The sequence below is a fragment of the Pleurodeles waltl genome, chromosome 6, assembly GCF_031143425.1.
Source record: "Pleurodeles waltl isolate 20211129_DDA chromosome 6, aPleWal1.hap1.20221129, whole genome shotgun sequence".
Taxonomy (NCBI): Eukaryota; Metazoa; Chordata; class Amphibia; order Caudata; family Salamandridae; genus Pleurodeles; species Pleurodeles waltl.
In genome coordinates this window covers 1,329,959,747-1,329,981,030 of record NC_090445.1, presented here as the reverse complement: position 1 = coordinate 1,329,981,030, position 21,284 = coordinate 1,329,959,747, and the positions used below count along the sequence as shown (strand labels likewise).

General features: G+C 47.7%; 1 protein-coding gene across 1 annotated transcript in view; it reads right to left on the bottom strand.

Annotated features, from left to right (window-relative positions):
• Positions 1-21,284, bottom strand: part of SH2D4B (SH2 domain containing 4B) — a 1,234,963-nt gene that overhangs the window by 1,127,859 nt on the left and 85,820 nt on the right. The window contains exon 2 of the mRNA XM_069240651.1: positions 3,295-3,323. Coding sequence (XP_069096752.1) covers positions 3,295-3,323 — 29 coding nt within the window. The remainder of the gene's footprint in view (positions 1-3,294; positions 3,324-21,284) is intronic.

Genomic DNA, 21,284 nt, shown 5'->3' with positions numbered 1-21,284 from the left:
TGGGGGACATCAGGTCTGGCTCCAGCTGGGCACACACTTCCTGTATAGTGGCTCGGTCAAGTCTGTATGTCAGTATGACATGTCGTTCTTCCATTGTCGACAGGTCCACCAGCAGTCTGTACACGGGAGGATTCCTCCATCTCCTCGCAAGTCCCAGCGGACGGTGCCTAGGAAGGACAACATGGAGCACAGAGTCAAGCAACCCACAGGTACGTAACCACAGCTTGCACAAAACACGATTCGCTATGCATTGAATGGCTTGTATGAGTGGCAATGCAAGGCCTAGGCCTGTGTGACGCAGTAGAAATTAAGCCATGTGGGCCCTTGAAATGGCGGCTGCCTGACCTGTGAAGTGTGACGTGAGGTCAATGCGCTGGCGTGGCACACCGTGGCGGTAGGCGGTCGAAGACCGTGGCGCAAAGCAGCATTGGTTAACATTGAACCCTATGGGTCTCAGGAGCCAATGACGATGTGCGCCAGCGGTCGCGGTACGCACCGCCGCGGTACGCACCGCCGCGGGCGTGACCGCAATTTTCTAACTGCTTAATCACTCGAGACCTGATCATCCACAGGAGAGGACCTATACTGCAAGTGCTGCTGTGACCTCGGTCTGAAAGATACAATGGCTGCTGCGACTGGGGAAAGGGCCCCTGCCTTCACATCTGAGGAATTGGAGAAACTTGTGGATGGGGTCCTCCCCCTGTATGTGCTACTCTACGGTCCTCCAGACCAACAGGTAAGTACACAGGGAGCACGTAGTATGGGCTATGCCTGTGTTGAGTGGGGTGGGTGTAAGATGGTGGGGAGGGGTGCGAATGGGGAGTGCAACGCACGACAGATGAGAGCATGTGCCACATGGCAAGGTTGGGGAGGGGGGGCCACTCACATCGACCATGCAGGAAAGTGATGATATTTCTTGTTCCATCCTGTCCATGTCACATAGGTCAGCGCCCATCAGAAGATCAACATTTGGCGTGCCATCGCCAAGGACGTCCGGGCCCTGGGGGTCCACAACAGACGGGGCACCCACTGCCGCAAGAGGTGGGAGGACATCCACAGCGGGAGCAAAAAGACCGGCGAGGCTCTGCTGGGGATGGCCTCTCAATCTAGGAGGGGTGCCACACGGCAATTGACCCCCCTGATGTACCGGATCCTGGCGGTGGCCTACCCCGATTTGGATGGGCGCGTGAGGACATCACAGCAGACACAAGGGGGTGAGTATCAGCACATTCTGCTATATTAGCGCACAGTGGAGGTGTCTGGGTGGGGGAGGAGGGCTGTGGCTATCTCTAGGCCAGGGCGGTTTCTGTAGGCTAGGCCCCTCCATTAGGCATGGCCCTGTGCCCCCGCCCCCACCTCTGTAGGGTGCTAAGTACAGATATCCATGGTTGGGCCTCACCTATGTGTGCATTTGTCGTCCATTGACTTGTAGGCCAAGTCACAATAATTGAGTAGTGTACCCCGAGTGCGCGGCGTAGTGCAGGGGGCTTCTGTGTCTGTCCTCTCCGCCCACGGTGCCGCCAATGCATGCACTCAACATGTCTTTCTTTCTTCTCCCCCCCCTTTTTTGGTTTTCCTGTTCATGTGTGCATTAGCATCATCAGGCGGAGGAGAAGTGGCATCAGCGCACCAGGGAGCTGCATCTCACATGGCCCCGGAGGGCCATGCAACCGACTCAGAGTACACCAGTGAGACGGAGGGCGAGGGGGGCTCCACAACAGGGACCCGTGGAGACGTCAGCGACACCGACACGTCCTCGGAAGGGAGCTCCCTTGTGGTGGCGGCACCACCCGTGCCCACCGCAACAACAGGTACAGCCACCACCCAGCGCAGCCCAGCAGCCCCTCAGCGTTCGCCCCGTGCCCTTCTCGGCCAGGAAGCCGGGCATCTCCTTCGCCCCTGGCACCTCAGGTCCTGCACCAGTTACCCCTGCTGCCCTCAGTGCGGAGATCATTGACCTCCTCCAGACGCTCATTGTTGGGCAGTCTACCCTTTTGAATGCCATCCAGGGGGTAGAAAGGGAGGTGCATCGGAGCAATGCATACCTGGAGGGCATTCATTCGGGTCAGACTGCCCATCAGCGATCGTTCAACGCTCTGGCCTCAGCACTGACGGCAGCAATTGTCCCTGTGTCTAGCCACCCCCCTCCAACTTCCTCAACCCAGTCCCACTCCCCTGTTCCTCTGCCTATCCCAGACACACCTACAGACCAGCCTGCACACACCTCAACACCAAGGGCAGCTCATCCAGACATAAGCACCACAGATCACACAAGCATTCACCCAAGCAACATCCACATGCAGACATGCCAACAGCCACTGCCTCCTCTGCGTCCCCCTCCTCCTCGTCTCCCTCCTCCCTCCCTGTGACGTCTCCACTCACACCTGCATGCACACCACCATCAGCCAGTACGTCCATCACCACCACACCCACAAGAACAGTCCGCACACGTGCAGTCACCACCCACACTGCCATTTACACGTCCGCTGTGTCCTCTCCCACTGTGTCTGTCACCCCCTCTTCCAAACCACACAAACGCAGGCAGTCACCCACCCAACAGCCATCCACCTCACGACAGCCTCCAGCACAAGCACCTGCACCCAAAGACAGCACACTTGACTCTCCTACAACCACATCCTCTCCCTCCACTCCCATACCCACTGCACCTACCCTTCCCATTGCTCCTAAAAAGTTGTTCCTCTCCAAAATTAACCCCTTTGCATCACCTGACCCAACCCCTCCATCTCGTAAGAGTCCAAACAGCACCTCAGCCACCACAAGCCCTGCACCTACTAGGACCATCGTTCAGGGCTATTGGAGTCCACCAGCTCCTAGGGCAGGAACATCGGCCAGCAGCAAGGGGACAGCCAGCCCACCCCCTGGGAAAAGAACCAAAAAAGGGAAGGGCCGGTGCGACAGGCCTGAGACGGCTGCCCCCAAGGACACCACCCTTGCACCGTCACCTGGCCCATCCACAAAGGGAGGCAAGGGCCCCAGAGATTCCGCCAAGGGGGGCAAGGGCAGCAGGGCGGACAAGTCCGGCAGCAGGCGAGCTGCCCAGGAGGGCCCCACCAGCCCCATTTGGGGTGTGACGGAGGACACCCAGGAGTCCTGCACAGGAGGGCCCCGCAAGCGATAGGTCGGATGGCGACTGAGCGGGAATGATTGCCCAGATCTGGTTCCCTAGGAACACAAGACAAGCACCGCTGAACAGGGCCCCGCCGTGAGAAGCACTGCTGAACAGGGCCCCGCCGTGAGAAGCACCGCTGAACAGGGCCCCGCCGTGAGAAGCACCGCTGAACAGGGCCCGCCATCTCTGCCGTCTCTGCACCGCTCCGCTGGGCCCTTCCTCTCAAGCACCGCTCCGCTGGGCCCCGCCGTGTCTGCACCGCTCCGCTGGGCCCTTCAAGTCAAGCACCGCTCTGCCGGGCCCTTCATCTCAAGCACCGCTCCGCTGGGCCCTTCCTCTCAAGCACTGCTCCGCTGGGCCCTTCCTCTCAAGCACCGCTCCGCTGGGCCCCGCCGTCTCTGCACCGCTCCGCTGGGCCCTTTCTCTCAAGCACCGCTCCGCTGGTCCCTTCATCTCAAGCACCGCTCTGCTGGGCCCCGCCTTCTCTGCACCGCTCCGCTGGGCCCTTCCTCTCAAGCACCGCTCCGCTGGGCCCCGCCATCTCTGCACCGCTCCGCTGGGCCCTTCCTCTCAAGCACCGCTCCGCTGGGCCCTTCATCTCAAGCACCGCTCCGCTGGGCCCCGCCGTCTCTGCACCGCTCCGCTGGGCCCTTCCTCTCAAGCACCGCTCCGCTGGGCCCTTCATCTCAAGCACCGCTCCGCTGGGCCCTTCCTCTCAAGCACCGCTCTGCTGGGCCCTTCATCTCATGCACCGCTCCGCTGGGCCCCGCCGTCTCTGCACCGCTCCGCTGGGCCCTTCCTCTCAAGCACCGCTCCGCTGGGCCCCGCCGTCTCTGCACCGCTCCGCTGGGCCCTTCCTCTCAAGCACCGCTCCGCTGGGCCCTTCATCTCAAGCACCGCTCCGCTGGGCCTTTCCTCTCAAGCACCGCTCCGCTGGGCCCTTCCTCTCAAGCACCGCTCCGCTGGGCCCCGCCGTCTCTGCACCGCTCCGCTGGGCCCTTCCTCTCAAGCACCGCTCCGCTGGGCCCTTCATCTCAAGCACTGCTGGCCCATTGGCAGGGCCGGATCTGTGTCGGGCAGGGCTTCACGAAGCACTCTGGGCACCATGCCTCCTCCATAACCAGTGGAGTCTGTAATCCACCAGATGGACTGTGGCTTTGCACTCCCCAGGATGGTACAGTGGGCAACCCACCCACTGTAGAGACTTGAGAGACTGTGGCTTTGCACTCCCCAGGATGGTACAGTGGGCAACCCACCCACTGTAGAGACTTGAGAGACAGTGGCTTTGCACTCCCCAGGATGGTACAGTGGGCATGGAGGCCCCTCGTGGATCTGGCGTCATGGACTCATGTGGCTGAGGTGCCCCCCTTCCCTTCCCCCTGAGGTGCCTGTGGTTTTATTATCTGATGCCCCAGCAGTGTTCTCTCCAATGGAATCGGGTCTCGTGTGTGGGCTTTGCCCATGTGTTAATGCACATTGGCCCACGAACAATGGCATGTACCCAATATGTGCCGGACGTTTGGACTATGTATACATTGTTCATGTTGTGATTTATTTATTTTAAATATCTCATATTTCACTTCAGTTCAAATATGCTTTAATATACTTCTATTTTAATGATCAGTTTATTTTGTCTTTGAATTATTCTGGGGGGTTTGGGGGGTGTAAATCTGACTTGTTGCTCTGCTTTGGTGTGTGGGGATTTGGGGGGGGGGTGGGTGTGTCGCGTATGTGTGTGCCCGTTACCTTTTCTCCTCCCCCCTCCCCTGTGTCGTAGGTGCAGTACTCACCGTTGTCTCCTGCGGCGGCGTTCGTGCTCCTGGTAGAGGAGCAGGTAGACAATCGCTGGTAGGATGTTTAATTCGGGTTCCATGCTGTCCAGATTGCTCGTGGAGTGTATAAAGGTGAGCGTTTTCCCGTTTGTGGTCTGTTTCTGCCGTGTTTTTATCAGCGGGGCTCCCGCCCCGGAAAAGGTGGCGGATTGGTGGGTCGTGATAGGGTGAGCGGTACATTGTCTGCCGCCTGTCTGTTGGCGGTGACCGCCGCACTGATTGTTTGCCCCGCCGCGGCGGTCGGAGTGTTAAAGTGGCGGGCTGCGTTGGCGGTTCCCGCCAGGGTCAGAATTCAATTTTTTTTACCGCCTGCCCGTTGGCGGGTTGGCCGCCCCTTTAACACCGACCGCCAGGGTCAGAATGACCCCCAAAGTCTCCCCATTCTAGCCTATGGAGGCCATTCACTACATTGACGGAAAAGCAAATTTGGCTGTTTTACCTTATCAGGGCTTATAAATACTCTTTTTAAAAGGTTCCTGCTTATAGTTACATGGCACCTTAGGGGTGACTTATATGTAAAAATAAGGTAGTCTAAGACTTTGGAACTACTTTTAATTCCAAAGTCGAATTTGCATGTAACTTTAATTTAAAAGCAGCCAGCAAGGAAGGCCTGCCTTTAAAATGGCACTGGGCACCTCAGCAGTGCACCTATGGGGGCGCTACCTATGCTGGGGTCCCTAAACCTTCATGCCCTACCATATACAAGGACTTATCGGTAGGTTAACTTTGCCAATTATAATTAGCCTAATTTGCATACTGATTTTACACAGAGCACAGGCCCTGGGACTGGTTAGCAGTACCCAGGTACCATCAGAGTCAGGAAAACACCAGCAAAAAGTAGAAAATGGGAGCAAAATGTTAGGGGGCCTCTGCAATCAGCCCTGTTCTCTCACACCCACTGTCATTTTTACTGTGAAAAGGCTAGTAGCACCATTGGTGAGTACAGGGCTACTGTACTGTGCAGTGCTAACTTCTGAGTGGGACTACTAAATATGGTACTTCAAGGTATCAAAAGAATAGCTGATTTAAACCTGACTTGTTGCTGAAGTCAATTTGAATATAACTTTTAGACAAAAAGCAACTTGAGAAAGTCACCACCTTGCTGCCCAAAGTTTTCTAGTTACCATTTACCGTTGCACACAGGCTGTTGACCTCAAGATAGCTTTCTGCCCTCCTGTGGGTGTGATCTCCTCCTGGCAGGATGGCCAAACAGGCTGTGAGCCTAAAAGGCAAACTTCAAAGGGGAAGCTGCCTTTGAAGGGCATATGGAAGCCACACACAAGAGTGGATGTTCTTTTGTGTTAGCAGACAGGGTGGAATCTTGGACAGAATGGGGGGAAAACATTGCCAATCCGATTTTTCAGTGGGTGTGTAGTCACCAGGTAGCTGCATCTCTGGGATGGGCTAGGGAGCTCCACACACCAAGGGAAGGGTTCTGTCATTTCTGGAGTGGACAAAATGGTGCATTCTAGGCTAGCGAGGTGCCACACTTCACACAAAGTGATCATTAGGTAAGACGGGATATGGTAGCCCATTGGGTAGTAGTCACCACATTCCCTGAGGGCAAGAAACTGAAATAAGAGGCAGCCCTGGCCCCCAGACCTCAGATCACATCTGTACTGGAGAGAAGACCAAAGAAGGGCTGCCCAGCTTCTCCCTGGACCCAGCAAAGAGAGGATGCACCAAAGACTGTACCTGTCGCATATTAGGGTAGCAAAAAAAAAAAGCTGTGCCTGTGGTATCCTGCTTGACGAAATATCGCCTTGAAGTCCCATACAGAGAAGTTACTTCCGAGATGCAGTTGGCTGACTCCCTCTTACAGCCACAAGCCTATATATTCTGAAGAAGCTTGCCTTGGTGAGTTTGTAGCCAAGCACGCCTGATCGTGGCTTACTCCTGAATTTGGATACCAAGTCTCATCCTCAAAAGTTAAACCTGAATCTGCTGGACCTAGGATAGTTGGGGGTGCAGTTTGGTTCCCCAGCAAGGAAGTTGCTGCCAGTTATAGGGAACCGCTGAGGACAACTGGTTTTTGGCTGGACTTTACCCAGATTTCAAGGAACATTAAACCTAGAGGCCAACGTTACCCCACCATTTCATGGACAGAGGGGTGGCAACAGGAACACCTGAGACACTGGTTCAGCATTCTCAGCATTCTTGAGCATCTTCTCCATCCTGCATCCCTTGCATCAGGATCACTCTATTGATATATATTGCGGCTTTGCTATACACCTTGGACCTGGACTGGAGATTGCATTAACTATGAGGTAACTGTTCAGCCGGACCTTATTGGTCCCTGTGACAGTCTTCCTGCTGGAGTTCTCGCCATTTGAGTGCATTTATAGCCATTTTCAAGTTGCTTGTCGTGGCTAACCCTAAACCATGAACTGCTAAAGATTACAATGATTTATTGAGCTAAGTGAAAAGCTGTGATTTATTATCCCCGGAACCGTTTGGTGGGGTTTTGTCTATAAGGTGTCTCTTTAAAGTTAAAAATACTACTTATTTTCATAAACTGGTGTTGAATTTCTATTGAGTTGCTTTTTCTCCTTTTTAACTGTTTTTAACTGTTTTCGTACCTCTAAATGATTTATGCTAGTTCCTTAGATTATCATGACTGCTTTGAGCCACAGCTTCTCAGGACTGACTTAAGGTTTAAAAATGAACCTAACTGGACCTGATACAGAATTGTGACTTAATTACACGGTGAGGGCGCACAATCACCATATAATAAACCACTTTCCTCACATGGAGGCTGAGTGGGTATACTGTTTTACTAAATATAAGAAGTATGCCTATTATTCTCAGTGAAGCTGCTTCAGTGCTTAGACCCTATTTGTTAATGGCAATGAAATGAGAGACAGCATGTGCCTGCTAATCATTGTGTTTTCAGACCATTAGGAACCCAAAGAACAGAGACTGATAGCTAAAACTAGATGACTTGAGAATAAATGGATACATATTGGTCTGTTTGAGTATGAGTTAAGTGAATCACAACCAATCCCCTTCAGAGAGTAGTACTAATAGACAGCTGATGAGTGAATGTTCTTGAAGGACATGAGAGATTGTGCTGTGTTTGCCCTGGGAGATAAATGTGAGAAGCGAGCACTTTTCCATGAAATAATTACACACATGGGAATCCCCTTGCATACCCGTTGGCCTACCTACATTGCACAGACACGTCAACCAGAAGGCAGTGGCCAAGAGGGTGACCTGTGGTGCCAGGTGAAAGAATGTCCCTGGCAGGCATTGTCTCTCCTCTCATGAGTTTTACCTAAAGGCACCAGGGTGATCAAACTACAATAAACTCTAAGCAGGGAACTGTAAGTAATGACAGTACTTTTCCCATCCCGGTTTCCTTTAGTCCCTACCACAAGACTGTGCAGCATTAAAATACCTCCAGATTGGTTCTTGTTCTAGCACACAGCCACCTACTGTATACTAGGTTTCAAAACCAGGATTTATCACCAAAGCTTTAGGGGTGTTCCAAAACGTTTTTCATAGTAGGTGCAATTCTGACTTGCTCTAAGAATACTCAGCTTTAGTCATCCCAGGACAAGAAGACTCCTGAAGTGGAGTTGCCCTGAGAACTCATTCCTAGAAGGAATCAGAAGATTCACCACAGGGTGAGTGAATTTTAAATATTCCTTACAGGAGTTGGTTGAAGTCATAAAACCTCATCCTGCACACTGTAGTGCTGTCCATAATACAAGAAGGACTAATTAACTACAGGAAGTTTGCTTTTTTCCTAGTATCATCAGTATGTTGATGTTGCCCACAATTGTAAGCAGAGGTTTGTCTGGAGGAAACTTTGGCATTAGCCGCTACACCTATGTTGGTAAGGAAGCATAGGACAGGCTGCAGTTAATTTCAAATACCTGGTCACTGGTATGATTAAAGTGTGATTGGCATTGTGTTTAGTAAAAGGTAATGTTTAGATTGCAGACTCTGCTGTCACATGCCTTACTTTATTTAATACTTCCACCACATAGCACCAAAACCGTTGTCTCCTCACCCAAAAGCACTATGCTCTTCTCCTCCCTTTTTCTGCTACCCAGAGAACTGCATGAGTTGAGCTATTTTATTTGTGATTCGTATTTTTAACTTTTTGTTCAAATATCGCAGGCCTGACACTGCAGTAGCTCCGCTGACATCCCGTGGCTTTGTGAGTCCAAAGAGTGTGTCATCGATGTCCATGACACCAGACTCCTCCACAGCACCAGCAGCCCCGTGGCATGACTGCAAACCTGTGAGGTCGCCCCACCGCGTCTTGACCCGGCGGAAATCGACCCTGCCAGAGCATAAGGAACTGACGCTTCGCACCAATGTTGCATCACCTCCCCGCTCCGCAGTAAGGAACCGACGCTGCACTGATACATTGACACCTCTCCTCCACAACTCTGTGCATTGTCTTGTTTCTTCATTTAACAAAGGTACTGTACCTGGGAGTCCATGTGACTCCAAAACCATTCTCATTGGCGTTGGATTGTTGGGAACGACTCCATCACGATGCCACGATAACTCTAAATTTAAGCATCCGTGTTAAGCACTATATTCAAGTTTAATGTTTGAAAAGTCATAACTTTGTTGGTGTATGTTGGATTTTTGTTGTTTTGGTCTTGTTTGATTTATGTAAATATTGGCTACTTTTCTAAACTGGTTTTGGGTCCTTTTGTGGTGTTTTCCCTGTGTTTCTCTGTGTGAGTGTACAAAGGCTTTACAAATTGCCTCTGAAATAAACCTGACAGGTTGTGACAAACTATCAAGAGGGTGAGCAGAGGTTATCTGAGCTGTGTATCTCCCTTACCCTGACTAGAGTGAGGGTCCCTGCTTGGAGAACGTTCTAACTGACTGCAAACCAGAGACCTAATTTCTAACAATCCCGAACTATTTTTTGCCCTGACTGAATCTCAGAGTACCTGTAGTGATTGATTATTGGATACAGTAACCAAAGAAGCAAATAATTAATGCAAATGTGGAGATTCCAATACCTTATTATCCATTAATTGATCATATCAGTGTGTACGTTATTAGGCAAGTGGGACTTGCATTGGAATCCTTTTCACTCAGGATTTGTCACATGAACATTCACTCGAGAATTACGGATGGTGTATGACGAACGTAATGCAAATGTTCTTCAAAAATGTTCTTGTCTCATTGAATAGCAATGGTGCCCAAATGCCATATAGAATTTTGTCAAAAGCCACAGAGATATACAAATGCATCATAGAACCATCACCATCATCATCCACTTCACTTTTGAATACCATCCAGGAAAGATAACACATTTGTGTCTTTTCAGGCAAATGTTGCTATGGGAATTGGAGGAGGCTATCATGCTTTCTTTTGACCATTTTCTTCCTTGTAGGCCCTTGCTTTTGGCACACATTCACAAATCAGATGCATACCATTAGCATAATAATCCAGAGGGCAAATATTGGGAGCTGGACCACCAATCAGAATACTTCTATTGTAAGTAATAACAATAATTACATGGCTCCTCAGGAAGCCTTCCACTATGGAGGCTCCCCCTCTCCATCCAACATGTCCTGTCAACCGTGTCTTCTTCCCTCCACCAGCTACAAAAACCTCCTCCAATATACATTTGCCTCATTGGTGAAGGTAGCAATGAATGCAATGCATGGAAAATTTTGCTCTTCTACAGCAGTGCAGCTCCAGGTGTTTCTCAGCAGATGATACTCTTGGTGTCACACAATGACAGCGCCTTCTTTCACTCTAGGAAATGCAAATCCTATCAACCACTGACAAGTAGGCAAAAATAAACTGGCATGTTTGTTTAGTGCTTTCTGTTGTTCTGCGACTCTCCAACTTATGTTCCCTCTCAGTGAAGCAATGGGTAGGGATAAGAACAGTGTGGCGATGGGAATGGTTTCTACTAAGAGACAGGTAAAGATCCGCTGCTGCATCCTACAGAAGCTATTATCACTTAGCTCAGGTTCAGCTGGATTTGGGCATAGGGGTCTTAATAGCCTTATTCGATTTCATTGCTCCTTTGACCTTTTTTGTGGGGGCAGGTAATTATTAGCCATTGTCACCCTCAGGTTTTCCACATATTCCATAACGCTAAATACAAAAAATAGTTTTGAAACAAAAAATAAGTATAAACAGTTACAAAAAAAAAAATATATAACATTGTAAAAAAACTAAATTATCAATCTGTATTTTGAATATTTGTTTATGCTCAGGTTGTATTCCTGGTGTAGGTATCCATTCATTTTTGGAGACCTCAACAATCAAAGGCCCATATCTATACTCCCTTTGCGCCCGATTAGCGTAAAAAATATTTATCCAAATGCGCAAAAAAGGAGCTCGTCTGGTAGGTGGAGCCGTAAAATGGCGCAAATCCCGATTTGCACCAAAATTTAACACCTGGGTCAAGGCAGGCGTTAAAATGGGGCAAACACACCACTACTTAAGGAAAACTCACAGAAGCAACATCATAGCTCAAAAAGGAAGACATGGAGGTGCTATTCATCCAGCATGCACGAAGACGCAGAGCACAGGAGCAACAGCAGCAGCTACCACCACACCAACAGGGACCTCAAAGGCAATGCAGAAGAAAGGAGAGGATATTCAGGACCAGGAAAACCCTTCAGGGCCTCAGGGAACATGACATCATCCAGAGGTACAGACTAAACTGGCAAGCCATACAGCAGCTGTTGTGCCACATTGAGCCACAGTTGGCACCCAGCTTGCAGACACCCCAAATCATTCCACCGGAGACCAAGCTGCTAGCTGTCCTGCACATGTTGGCAAATGGCTCTTTTCAAACCATTGGTGCCCTGGTGGCCGGAATCTCACAGCCCTCATTCTCTGCCTTCATTCCCAAGGTACTTGATGCCATTATCTCCTTCACACCCTGCCACATCAGCTTCCCCAACACACAGCAGAAGCAGCAGGAGACCAAACAGGGGTTTTATCAAATTCATGGCTTCCCACACATGCTTGGTGCCATTGACTGCACACATGTACGGATTGTGCCACCTGCTGCAACGGAGCATCTATACTGCAACAGGAAGCACACACTCTCCATCAATGTGCAGGCCATTGTGGATCACCGTGGATTGTTCACCAACATCATGGCAAAGTATCCTGGGAGTGTACATGATTCATTCATCTTCCGCCACAGCACCATCAATCAGCACTTCCAGGATGGACGATATGGCAATGGCCTACTTGTTGGTAAGTACAGAAACCTAGTTATTCACACACAGCACTGCAACCCAGTAGGACACACAACACATACACCACTATATTGACAAGTGCCCAGGAAGACACTGAGGTGTGATACTGCTAGCCATGTTTGATTTCCTGGCCAATGGGATACACACCTATGGACAAATGACAGATGCAGATAACAAGAGATGCCACTCTAGAGCCACACAGGACCAATGTAAAACCACACAGTGACAAAGACATGGCCTTAACTGGCAGAACAACATGGAAGATGAACCTTTCAATATCACATCAATAACACTCAATACCATACCCTTCCAAGCAATACGTTTTGAGTAAGGGGTGTGTAATGTGTTTTGCTGCAGGTCAAACACCATGAGACACATAGCATGATGATGCTGACTCTAATGAAGGTGACATGGAATCATTGAGGCAGTACCAACATCTCACATCACTCTTGGGGTGACATTGCCAGCTAGCAATAAGGAAGTGGAATGTGCTATGAAAACATGTGGATGTGAAACTAATGCAAAGTGCACACTGCTACACATATGGATTGAGACAATTCACCATATACATAACAGATGTACAGGGAGATGGACCTTCTGACACTAAAACCTTCACCCTCACAACCAAATTAGCCAGCTTACCTGGAGCAAGTTCAGTAATGTACTGAACATGTTTGCACATGAGCCAACTCGTTGAGGGCACAAAAATAGGTTTACATATAACTTGCCACACAAGGGATAGTTGTGCATTGTCAATTGTGAACACTTCAGTGCTGCCAACGTATGGAGATGGGTTGTGCATTGTCACCTAGCCAAATCAAAGGGTCTCATGGTTGCATTTCACCTGCAATCATATATGTCAAATTGGATGGGATGTTCAGGCCATATAGTGCAACCGTGTTACCACCACAGTGGAATTCATTGTGTGTGTGGAAGTATCATGTCACCTCCAGTGAAGGCACACAGACACTTCTTTCACATTACATAACGCATGGGAGATACACACTGAACTGCAAGTTTCTAAATATATCACTGATATCATATCAATCAGCAAAACACTAGTTTTGATAGTTAAGCAAGCCAATGCAGAAGGAATATTACAGAAGCCTAGGATCCCACACAATACCACAAACACAAATGAGTCACATACGATACAAGATAACAACTGCCATGCAAAGTGACAATCACGCTGCAACCAACAACAAACTTCTTACCCTCATTTTATCTTTCAGCTGATAAGGGTTACGGGATCCAGCCATGGATCATGACCCCAATTGCCAACCCAAGCACAGCAGCAGAACATGCCTATAATGAGGCACAGCGTGTCAACATCAGGGAAGTGGGCGCTCTACGGGCGACAGGAATGCAAAAACCCAGCACTTATGAGATAACGTAATTCATACATTATGTTGATATGCTGTTGTTTAACCTTTTGCATTGCAGAGTTTCATCCTGAAGACTTATATTCAAGGTGCTTGTAAATACTGTTCATTTGCAATGTATTGCTGCAGGCTTTCAGAGTGTGTCAGGGTGTGGTCCCTTTCCAGGGCATTCTAGAAGCTTTCTCTGCAGCATGACGGGGTGTGGTTTGTGGGCTGGGCCAGACTCTATATAAGGGAGCCAGCCCAGCTCCACGTGCTCACTAATCAGAGGTCCCGGTGCAGAGCAGCAGCAATTTCCTGACCTCCTGTTCCGGAGGCCTACCTTGATCTTCCAGGCCTTTGCCATTCATTGTATTGGTGATCCTTGATCAGGGCGGTAAGACGGAGGTCGGGCTGGGCCCCCGATCCCGTTTTCGAAGGCATTCGAGTTTTTGGGCCTTGTTTTCATGTTGGAAGATTTTTCCTTGTGCGTGTGAATGTGCTCGTGGTTTCTGGCATTTACATGTTGATATTCGAATCGCCAAGATGCGCAATTGATTCCTGGCATTTGACTTTTGAGATTCTGGTCGGCAACAGTGTGCGCGACCATTTCTAGACATTTGCATATTGACATTCGAATCGCCAAGACGTGCGATTCATTCCTTGCGTTTAACTCTTGATACTCATTGTGCGCTGCCATTTCTTGGCATTTACATGGTGACATTCAAATCGGCAAGACGGGTGATTCATTCCGTGCATTTAACTCTTTGACAATCATTGTGCCCAACCATTTCTTGGCATTTACATGGTGGCATTTGAATCTGCAAGATGCACGAGTCATTCCTTGCATTAAAACTTTGACAATCATTGTGCCCAACCTTTTCTTGGCTTTTACATGGTGGTATTCGAATTGGCAAGACGCGCGATTCATTCCCGCATTTAAAACTGATGTTTTAGATCGCTTGCAGAGTGCGCAATCATTTCATGGCATTTACATATCCTTGTTGAAATCGGCAGTGTGTGCGATTCATTTCCCGCATTTAAAACTAGGTGTTAAAATTAAAGATGTTACATTATATGTGCATATTAAGTCCTTAATACAATTCCTATTGTGGTCCAGGAAATGTTCAGATTACTTTTTGTCCACATGCAAAAAGACCATGTTTGTTCTGAAAACATAATCCTAGAAGGTTCTTATAATCCTAGACAATGTGTAACATTTCATGAAAAGTTTCATTGAGAAGTTGTATTAATTATTCTTGATTCCTTCCCAGGTACCCAGACGTCTTGAGGCCTAGTTATTAGTCCTTTCTTAAGTTATCCATGGTTGCAGTATGACAATGCCTAAGCATTTTCACTAGACTATGATTCTAAATCATAGTCTTTGTGAAAATCAATGTGATCTAATCTTGATATTGTGTGGTTTAACCTTTTGCTTACTACAGGTCTCTTTCCCTGCTGTTCCCATCCTAATCCCCTTTTTCCCCGCTTGGACTCTCCCAGACTCTGTGATTTTATCTATCGGAGTCTTGGAGCTGTCTAGTGGAGGACATGTTGGGAACATGCGCAGACCCCCAGGATCTGGTCTCCCTGACACATCGTAGGACACGCACCATTGTGGAGAGGACGGTGGGCATCCTGAAGTCCATATTCTGGGCTTGGACCTCACGGAAGCATCCTATATTCCCCTGAAATGGTCTGCAAGATCAATTTGACCTGTGCCATCCTGCACAACATTTGTGTGAGGAGGAACATTCCCCTCTATGAACCGGATCCACAAATGCCAGAAGAGGAGGAAGAGAAGGATGCTGTCCGTGAAAATGAGGGGGAACATCCAAACACAGCTGCAGGATTGCGTAGGAGACAACACATAGTACAAAACGTCTTCTAACTATAGTCACCATCCCCACTTTGTTATCATATGTGATTAAACACCTCACTTCATCACTCAATCATGCTCTGGGTAATAATTGTTGCATCACATGATCCCTAGGAATCATAATCAGAGTTTAGCCTCATGGAGCATTGCAGAAATACAGATTAGGATACTGAACAAGCCACATCACATTTAATGGGTATGAATATACAGCAAACATCGCACACAGTGTAAATGACATACATCCTGTCTATTTCACGTTTGAAGGGCAATATCAGAGGACCAGAGCTATGAGACACATCCATATTGCCAACATGGTCCACTGCAGCAAATGACACACAACTAAGACACCATCAATCGTAAGGTTAAAAAGTATTTCATACATGAGGCAGTGGATGTGCTTTTGCATTGGTAAAAGGAATGTATGACCAGACCCTTGACAGCAGTAAGTGTGACATCAGCTATCTCTGCAAGGAGCATGTGTGACAAGAAGTCCAGGTAAGCTGAAAATGGATAGCACGAATGCCCCAGGTATAACAAGCATTGCTCACAAAACATGGTCTGCGCAGTCCACCCCAGGTAAAAAGTCCTGCCACAGACATGTTGTCAGTCTCTGTCCACCCTTCTCTAGGGCGCTTTGTAAATGGACTATCTGTACCAGAGAATCTTCATCTACACACACCCAGACTCCCATTCTGACTCCTGTGTGCTTCCCTCTTCAGTATGGTATGCCACAGTCATAGTTCAACAATCAGCATAGACTTCAGGTCCGATAATGCACTGCCTGATAGTCGGTAGGACCTGTAATCAGCTGTCCATTGCTTCTCATGTGAAAGGTCCAGTTGGCCCTTTGAACTTGATTCTCAACTCTAGGACCTGTGAGAGACTGAAGGTACACACACCTGTGAGCACTTCCATGCAGACCAGCCATTTGAACCTGCCCTTGCTGCTGCCTGGAACTGCTTATAAGTTGCAATTTTCTGAATCTCCTTGTTGTGCATTGGCGTACAAATCACTTGTGTACCAGAGCCCTTGGGGGATTGTGTAACATTGCAGACCACAGCACAAACTATTTTTTGTTCCTACAGTTTTGTTCTTGCTTTTCCCAGTCAGAGTCTGCTCACTGTGTATTTGCCTGGTTCATGTTTGTTCCTGACAGAGCCTGCATCCTGTTAGACTGACTGGTTCCTGTCTTTGCGTTAACCATAGAGGTTCCCTGTGGCTACATTTGTCTCATAGTTGTTTTCCATGCCCTCTCTTTCCTCCTGGGGTATTGTGTCTTGTAGGTCTACGAACCCTCAAATGTACAGTATAGTTTAATCAGTTTACTTATCGTATTCTGTTCTGGGATATGTATTAAAATGGCCTAATCCAGCCACATTCCTTCTCTGGTTTTGCATGTATTCATTAGTGCCAAACAGTGACAGTGTGCTATGGCTGTATGCATGGATTTGGTACTGTGCCTCCAGTACAACCAAAAAGGGTTGCTAATGTGTATGTAAGGACAAAACATGTTTGTGCCTTGACGGTCCAGACACAGATTCACTTCTGCTGCCACCTTTTGATGGTGCTTGCGTGGTGACTGGCTGTGAAATTAATCAGCACAGAGGTACTAATGTTCCCTGTTGCAGTGGGAATTTTAGAGCCCACCCTGTGTACAAACGTTGTGATGAGATCTGCCTGTTTCCTATTACTGATCCATAAAGTTTTTGAGCACACCAAGGTTGCCCTGTCGTCAGCCTTATAAAAGTTCTGCAGGGCCATAGCTGGACTATCCCCATGTGGGTTGTTAATTGATATTTGGCTTTAGGTCAATTCTGCTTTGAAGGATACTCTCTTAATTCAGGGATTGGCTCCACAGACTCATGACTAGACCTGTACGTAACTGTGACAACATGGAGGCCAATACTGACACAGGGTACACATGGGCACACACATGAAGTGGACACCTTTGTGCAATGAACCACTGGAAATATGTGAACACATGCAGCATGGTCTGCTGGTCCTCTACAGCCACAGGAGAAACATAGGTCATTTACAAGACTCAAACTGTGGTGAACATAAAACATTTAGGATTGGATTTGAGACTGTGCCACAAACACTGTACCTACCTAGCGTGTTGAAATGCCTGACTCATGGGTAGTATACACACAAGTGACCATGAGGTGGTATTCAACATTTAATTAAATGTGATGGGTTACATATCTGACATAGCCATTATCAACCATCCTCTATCCTGTGTATAGTTCATCATAGGAAATAATTTGTCCCCAAAGTCAAGGACGTACACACAGCATAAGACGCAAGAGATATGACAAGCACATATCATGACTGATGTACCTCAATGAATGGCATCTGATGGTTATACACAATTATAACACATTCCTACATGCACATTACGCCAATATTTTCTTGTGATGTTCACACAGAGGCACAGCAACAATTTAAAGAGACAATTCACAGACATAAACACACAGGCCATGAGTCTATTTGTTTAGTTACGTATCCTTGCCATCCTCTAGTGATGCAACACCTGCCCAACTTAGGAAATACCAATTGTATTCCAAAAGTTTGTGTTGCTGTTGCATCAGTTAAGAGAGCTAATCGGGTACAACAACATCAGTATTATGGTCCGCAGTAGTGTGGTCTGCCACATGTGCCCAAACACTAGAACAGACACTGCAGGTCATACCATCCTATCTTTGTATAGTTATAGGATGCATGCACGTAAAAAAATGAAAAATAACACAAACACAGTTTAAGACAGATTTTTTTACGCAAAAACGTCAAAAAAGATGCATATGCGTCAAAATATTACACATATGCATTAGAAAATTACGCTCACAGCCATAATACATCAATTGGTTGCTAGCGTTAATTCCAACACTGCACCCCATGAAATCGGTTATCCATTAAAAATGTATTGATCCTTGAATGCGGGGGAATTTTCATGCATAAGCATAAAACAATATTGATGCAAACCCCGTAAGCGTCATAAAATGTCATGCAATATCAAAAAACGCCCGCAATTGAAACAGGAAGTGATGTAATAGGATATCCTGTTTACAGAAATGGTACAGTGGGTGTACTTTCACTTTCACTTTGCAGTCTGTGACTGTGTGGCTGTGTATTTAGTTGTCTCTGTGAATATTGTGCCTTTGTCTCCTGTGTGCTATTGCTATTGTGTTCAGTTTGTTTGTAAGTGTCTGTGTTAATCAGTGTAAGTGTGTTTTTGTCATTTATTGTGATTAAATTTGTCTTTGTACTGTTCGGAGTGTGTTTGTGGGTATTGTTAGTTGGGGTATTGATGGGCTGTCTGTGGGTTATTTAAGTTTCCTTTCCCTACCTCCTTTCCCTGGTTTTTCCACTTTACCCTTTCTTATCCTAATTTTTTTTAGATGTTGGGAAGGCCACGTCTGGGGAGAATGGGTGAGGAGGAGCTAGGGGCTTTTGTGTGGCTAGTGTGCCACTTTCTCCCCCCTGATGTCGGAGGCTGGGGTCTGGGTGATACAGGGGTATCACACAGAGGCAAGGAGGCTCAGGTGGGCAAAGGTGATGTTCCACCTAAGAAGAATCTTCAACAGCCAGTGCAACGACCACCAGTTGAAGCATCGCTGGGCTGACCTGGTGGCCCGAGAGCAGGACCTGCTGGACCACCTGGGTGTGGTGATTGGTGGCCCTGTTGGTGAGTACAGATTTGACTAATGTGTACAGTAGAATGCTCTGGAGTGACAGTAGCAGATTTTGTGAAATGCTGCATGCAATGTTTGTGGACATATGGAATGCAAGTTGAACAAACAGTGGCCCTGATTTATACAATTTTTGCAACGCATTACCATCATTTGTTGACACGAAGGCTGCACAAACTTACAAAAGACAACTTAATCTTGTAAATTAGTGCTGCTTAGGTGTCAATAGATGATGGTAATGCGGCTCAAACCAATTTATGATTCATAAATGTGATGTGAGTGTACCAGGAGTGTACCAGGAATGGGATGTATTTCACATGCTAATACAAGGAATCAATGTAGTCTCCATTTTTTAAAACCATGTCTGAACAGTATTCATGGCCATACGTACAAAGATCTTCCTAACCTCTCCTAATATCTTAGGCCGATATTTCTACTTTGTTTGTGTAGCATTTTCATTATTTATGGATGCCAAAGTATAGCACAGTTGCTACTATCAAATTTTCTTGTGCTACTTTCCATAGCTGTAGCGTAAACAAATGAAGCAAATGCTACACATAAAAAGAAAAACATCTGGCCCTAAGTTCATTGTTTCTGTGTGGTTACGTCTGGACAGAAAATCTTTCACATGGCCAAACCTAATTGTGCCCGGATGCTACCAGATTGCAGTAGCACAAAACAGGTTCATCTCGTGGCTTTTAGGAGTAGGCGTTGAAATCCTATCATTGAGTAGCATGGCCCAACAACATGTTTGCCTTTGGCACAGTTACTGGTACAGAGCTGGTGCAGTTACCATCTGTGTCACTTTATAGCCAAACAATTTTGTAAAATGAATGGGTCATTATGGGATCCCTGCTCTTGGTGAATGCATGGTCACAAACTATTTATTTGCATGATGTTGTTCAAGGGACCAATGACTGCTTCCATTATACATTTTAAGTGACAAAATAGTTTGATATTTTACGTTTGGTATATCCCTGCTGATATAGTGCAGCATATGTGCAATTATTAACTTCTCAGTATGAAGGCTATCACAGACATGGTGGTATGCTAAGATCAGCAGGCCAGCATTCCTGTGAGTGCTGCTATTCCCAAGGTGTTTTCAAATAGAGACCTACCTCATCATTATTGCTAACCCATGTTTTAATTAGCACACAGTGTCATTTCGGTTGTATTACCACAGATCACCCAACTTGGCAATTCTAAGTTAATGAATGTGGCAAAGTTTGATTTACAATGCCTTATGTAGGTACACAGGGCCCAGAGTAACACATTTCAGGTGCAATGACTGCACCTGTGCTCATGCATTCTGTCACGGATGTTCAAATTAGACAGTGTCAGCATACGTCTTTTTGTTGTTTTGAAAAAGATAAATGGCCAATCTATGTTTAGCGTAACATTGTCATCTAGAAACACAAAGGATCCCTGCCAGCATGTTGTCATAGGGGGCATATGCGGCTCTGGGTACACTGCCAATGTGGCATATGTAACCTACACACAACACTAACACCCATATAATGGACCATTGAAAGCAAAATAATTCCTGAACGAAACTCAACCCACATGAGCATCACACAGTAACTCATTGTCCCTTGATGTACAAGCCACAATACCTGAGTCACTGGTTTTGCAGTGCACCAGGAATGTGGCATTGCATGCCTCTCATAATAACAAATGATGAAATGGAGTACCCTCTAGAATTAATTAAGCACAAAATTGAGTAATCATGTTTGGCACCACATGATTGTTAGGGCCAGTGCATGTGTGCATATGTGTGTCTATCACTCCCTGAAGTGACAGTGTCAATGCATGTTTGCATGACTATGGGGGTCATTCTGACCCTGGCGGCCGGTGGCCGCCAGGGCCACCGACCACGGGAGCACCGCCAACAGGCTGGCGGTGCTCCCACGAGCATTCTGACCGCGGCGGTTCAGCCGCGGTCAGAAGCGGGAAGTCGGCGGTCTCCCGCCGACTTCCCGCTGCTCGGGGGAATCCTCCATGGCGGCGGAGCGCGCTCCGCCGCCATGGGGATTCTGACACCCCCTACCGCCATCCTGTTCCTGGCGGGTCTCCCGCCAGGAACAGGATGGCGGTAGGGGGTGCCGCGGAGCCCCTGGGGGCCCCTGCAGTGCCCATGCCAATGGCATGGGCACTGCAGGGGCCCCCGTAAGAGGGCTCCACTGTGTATTTC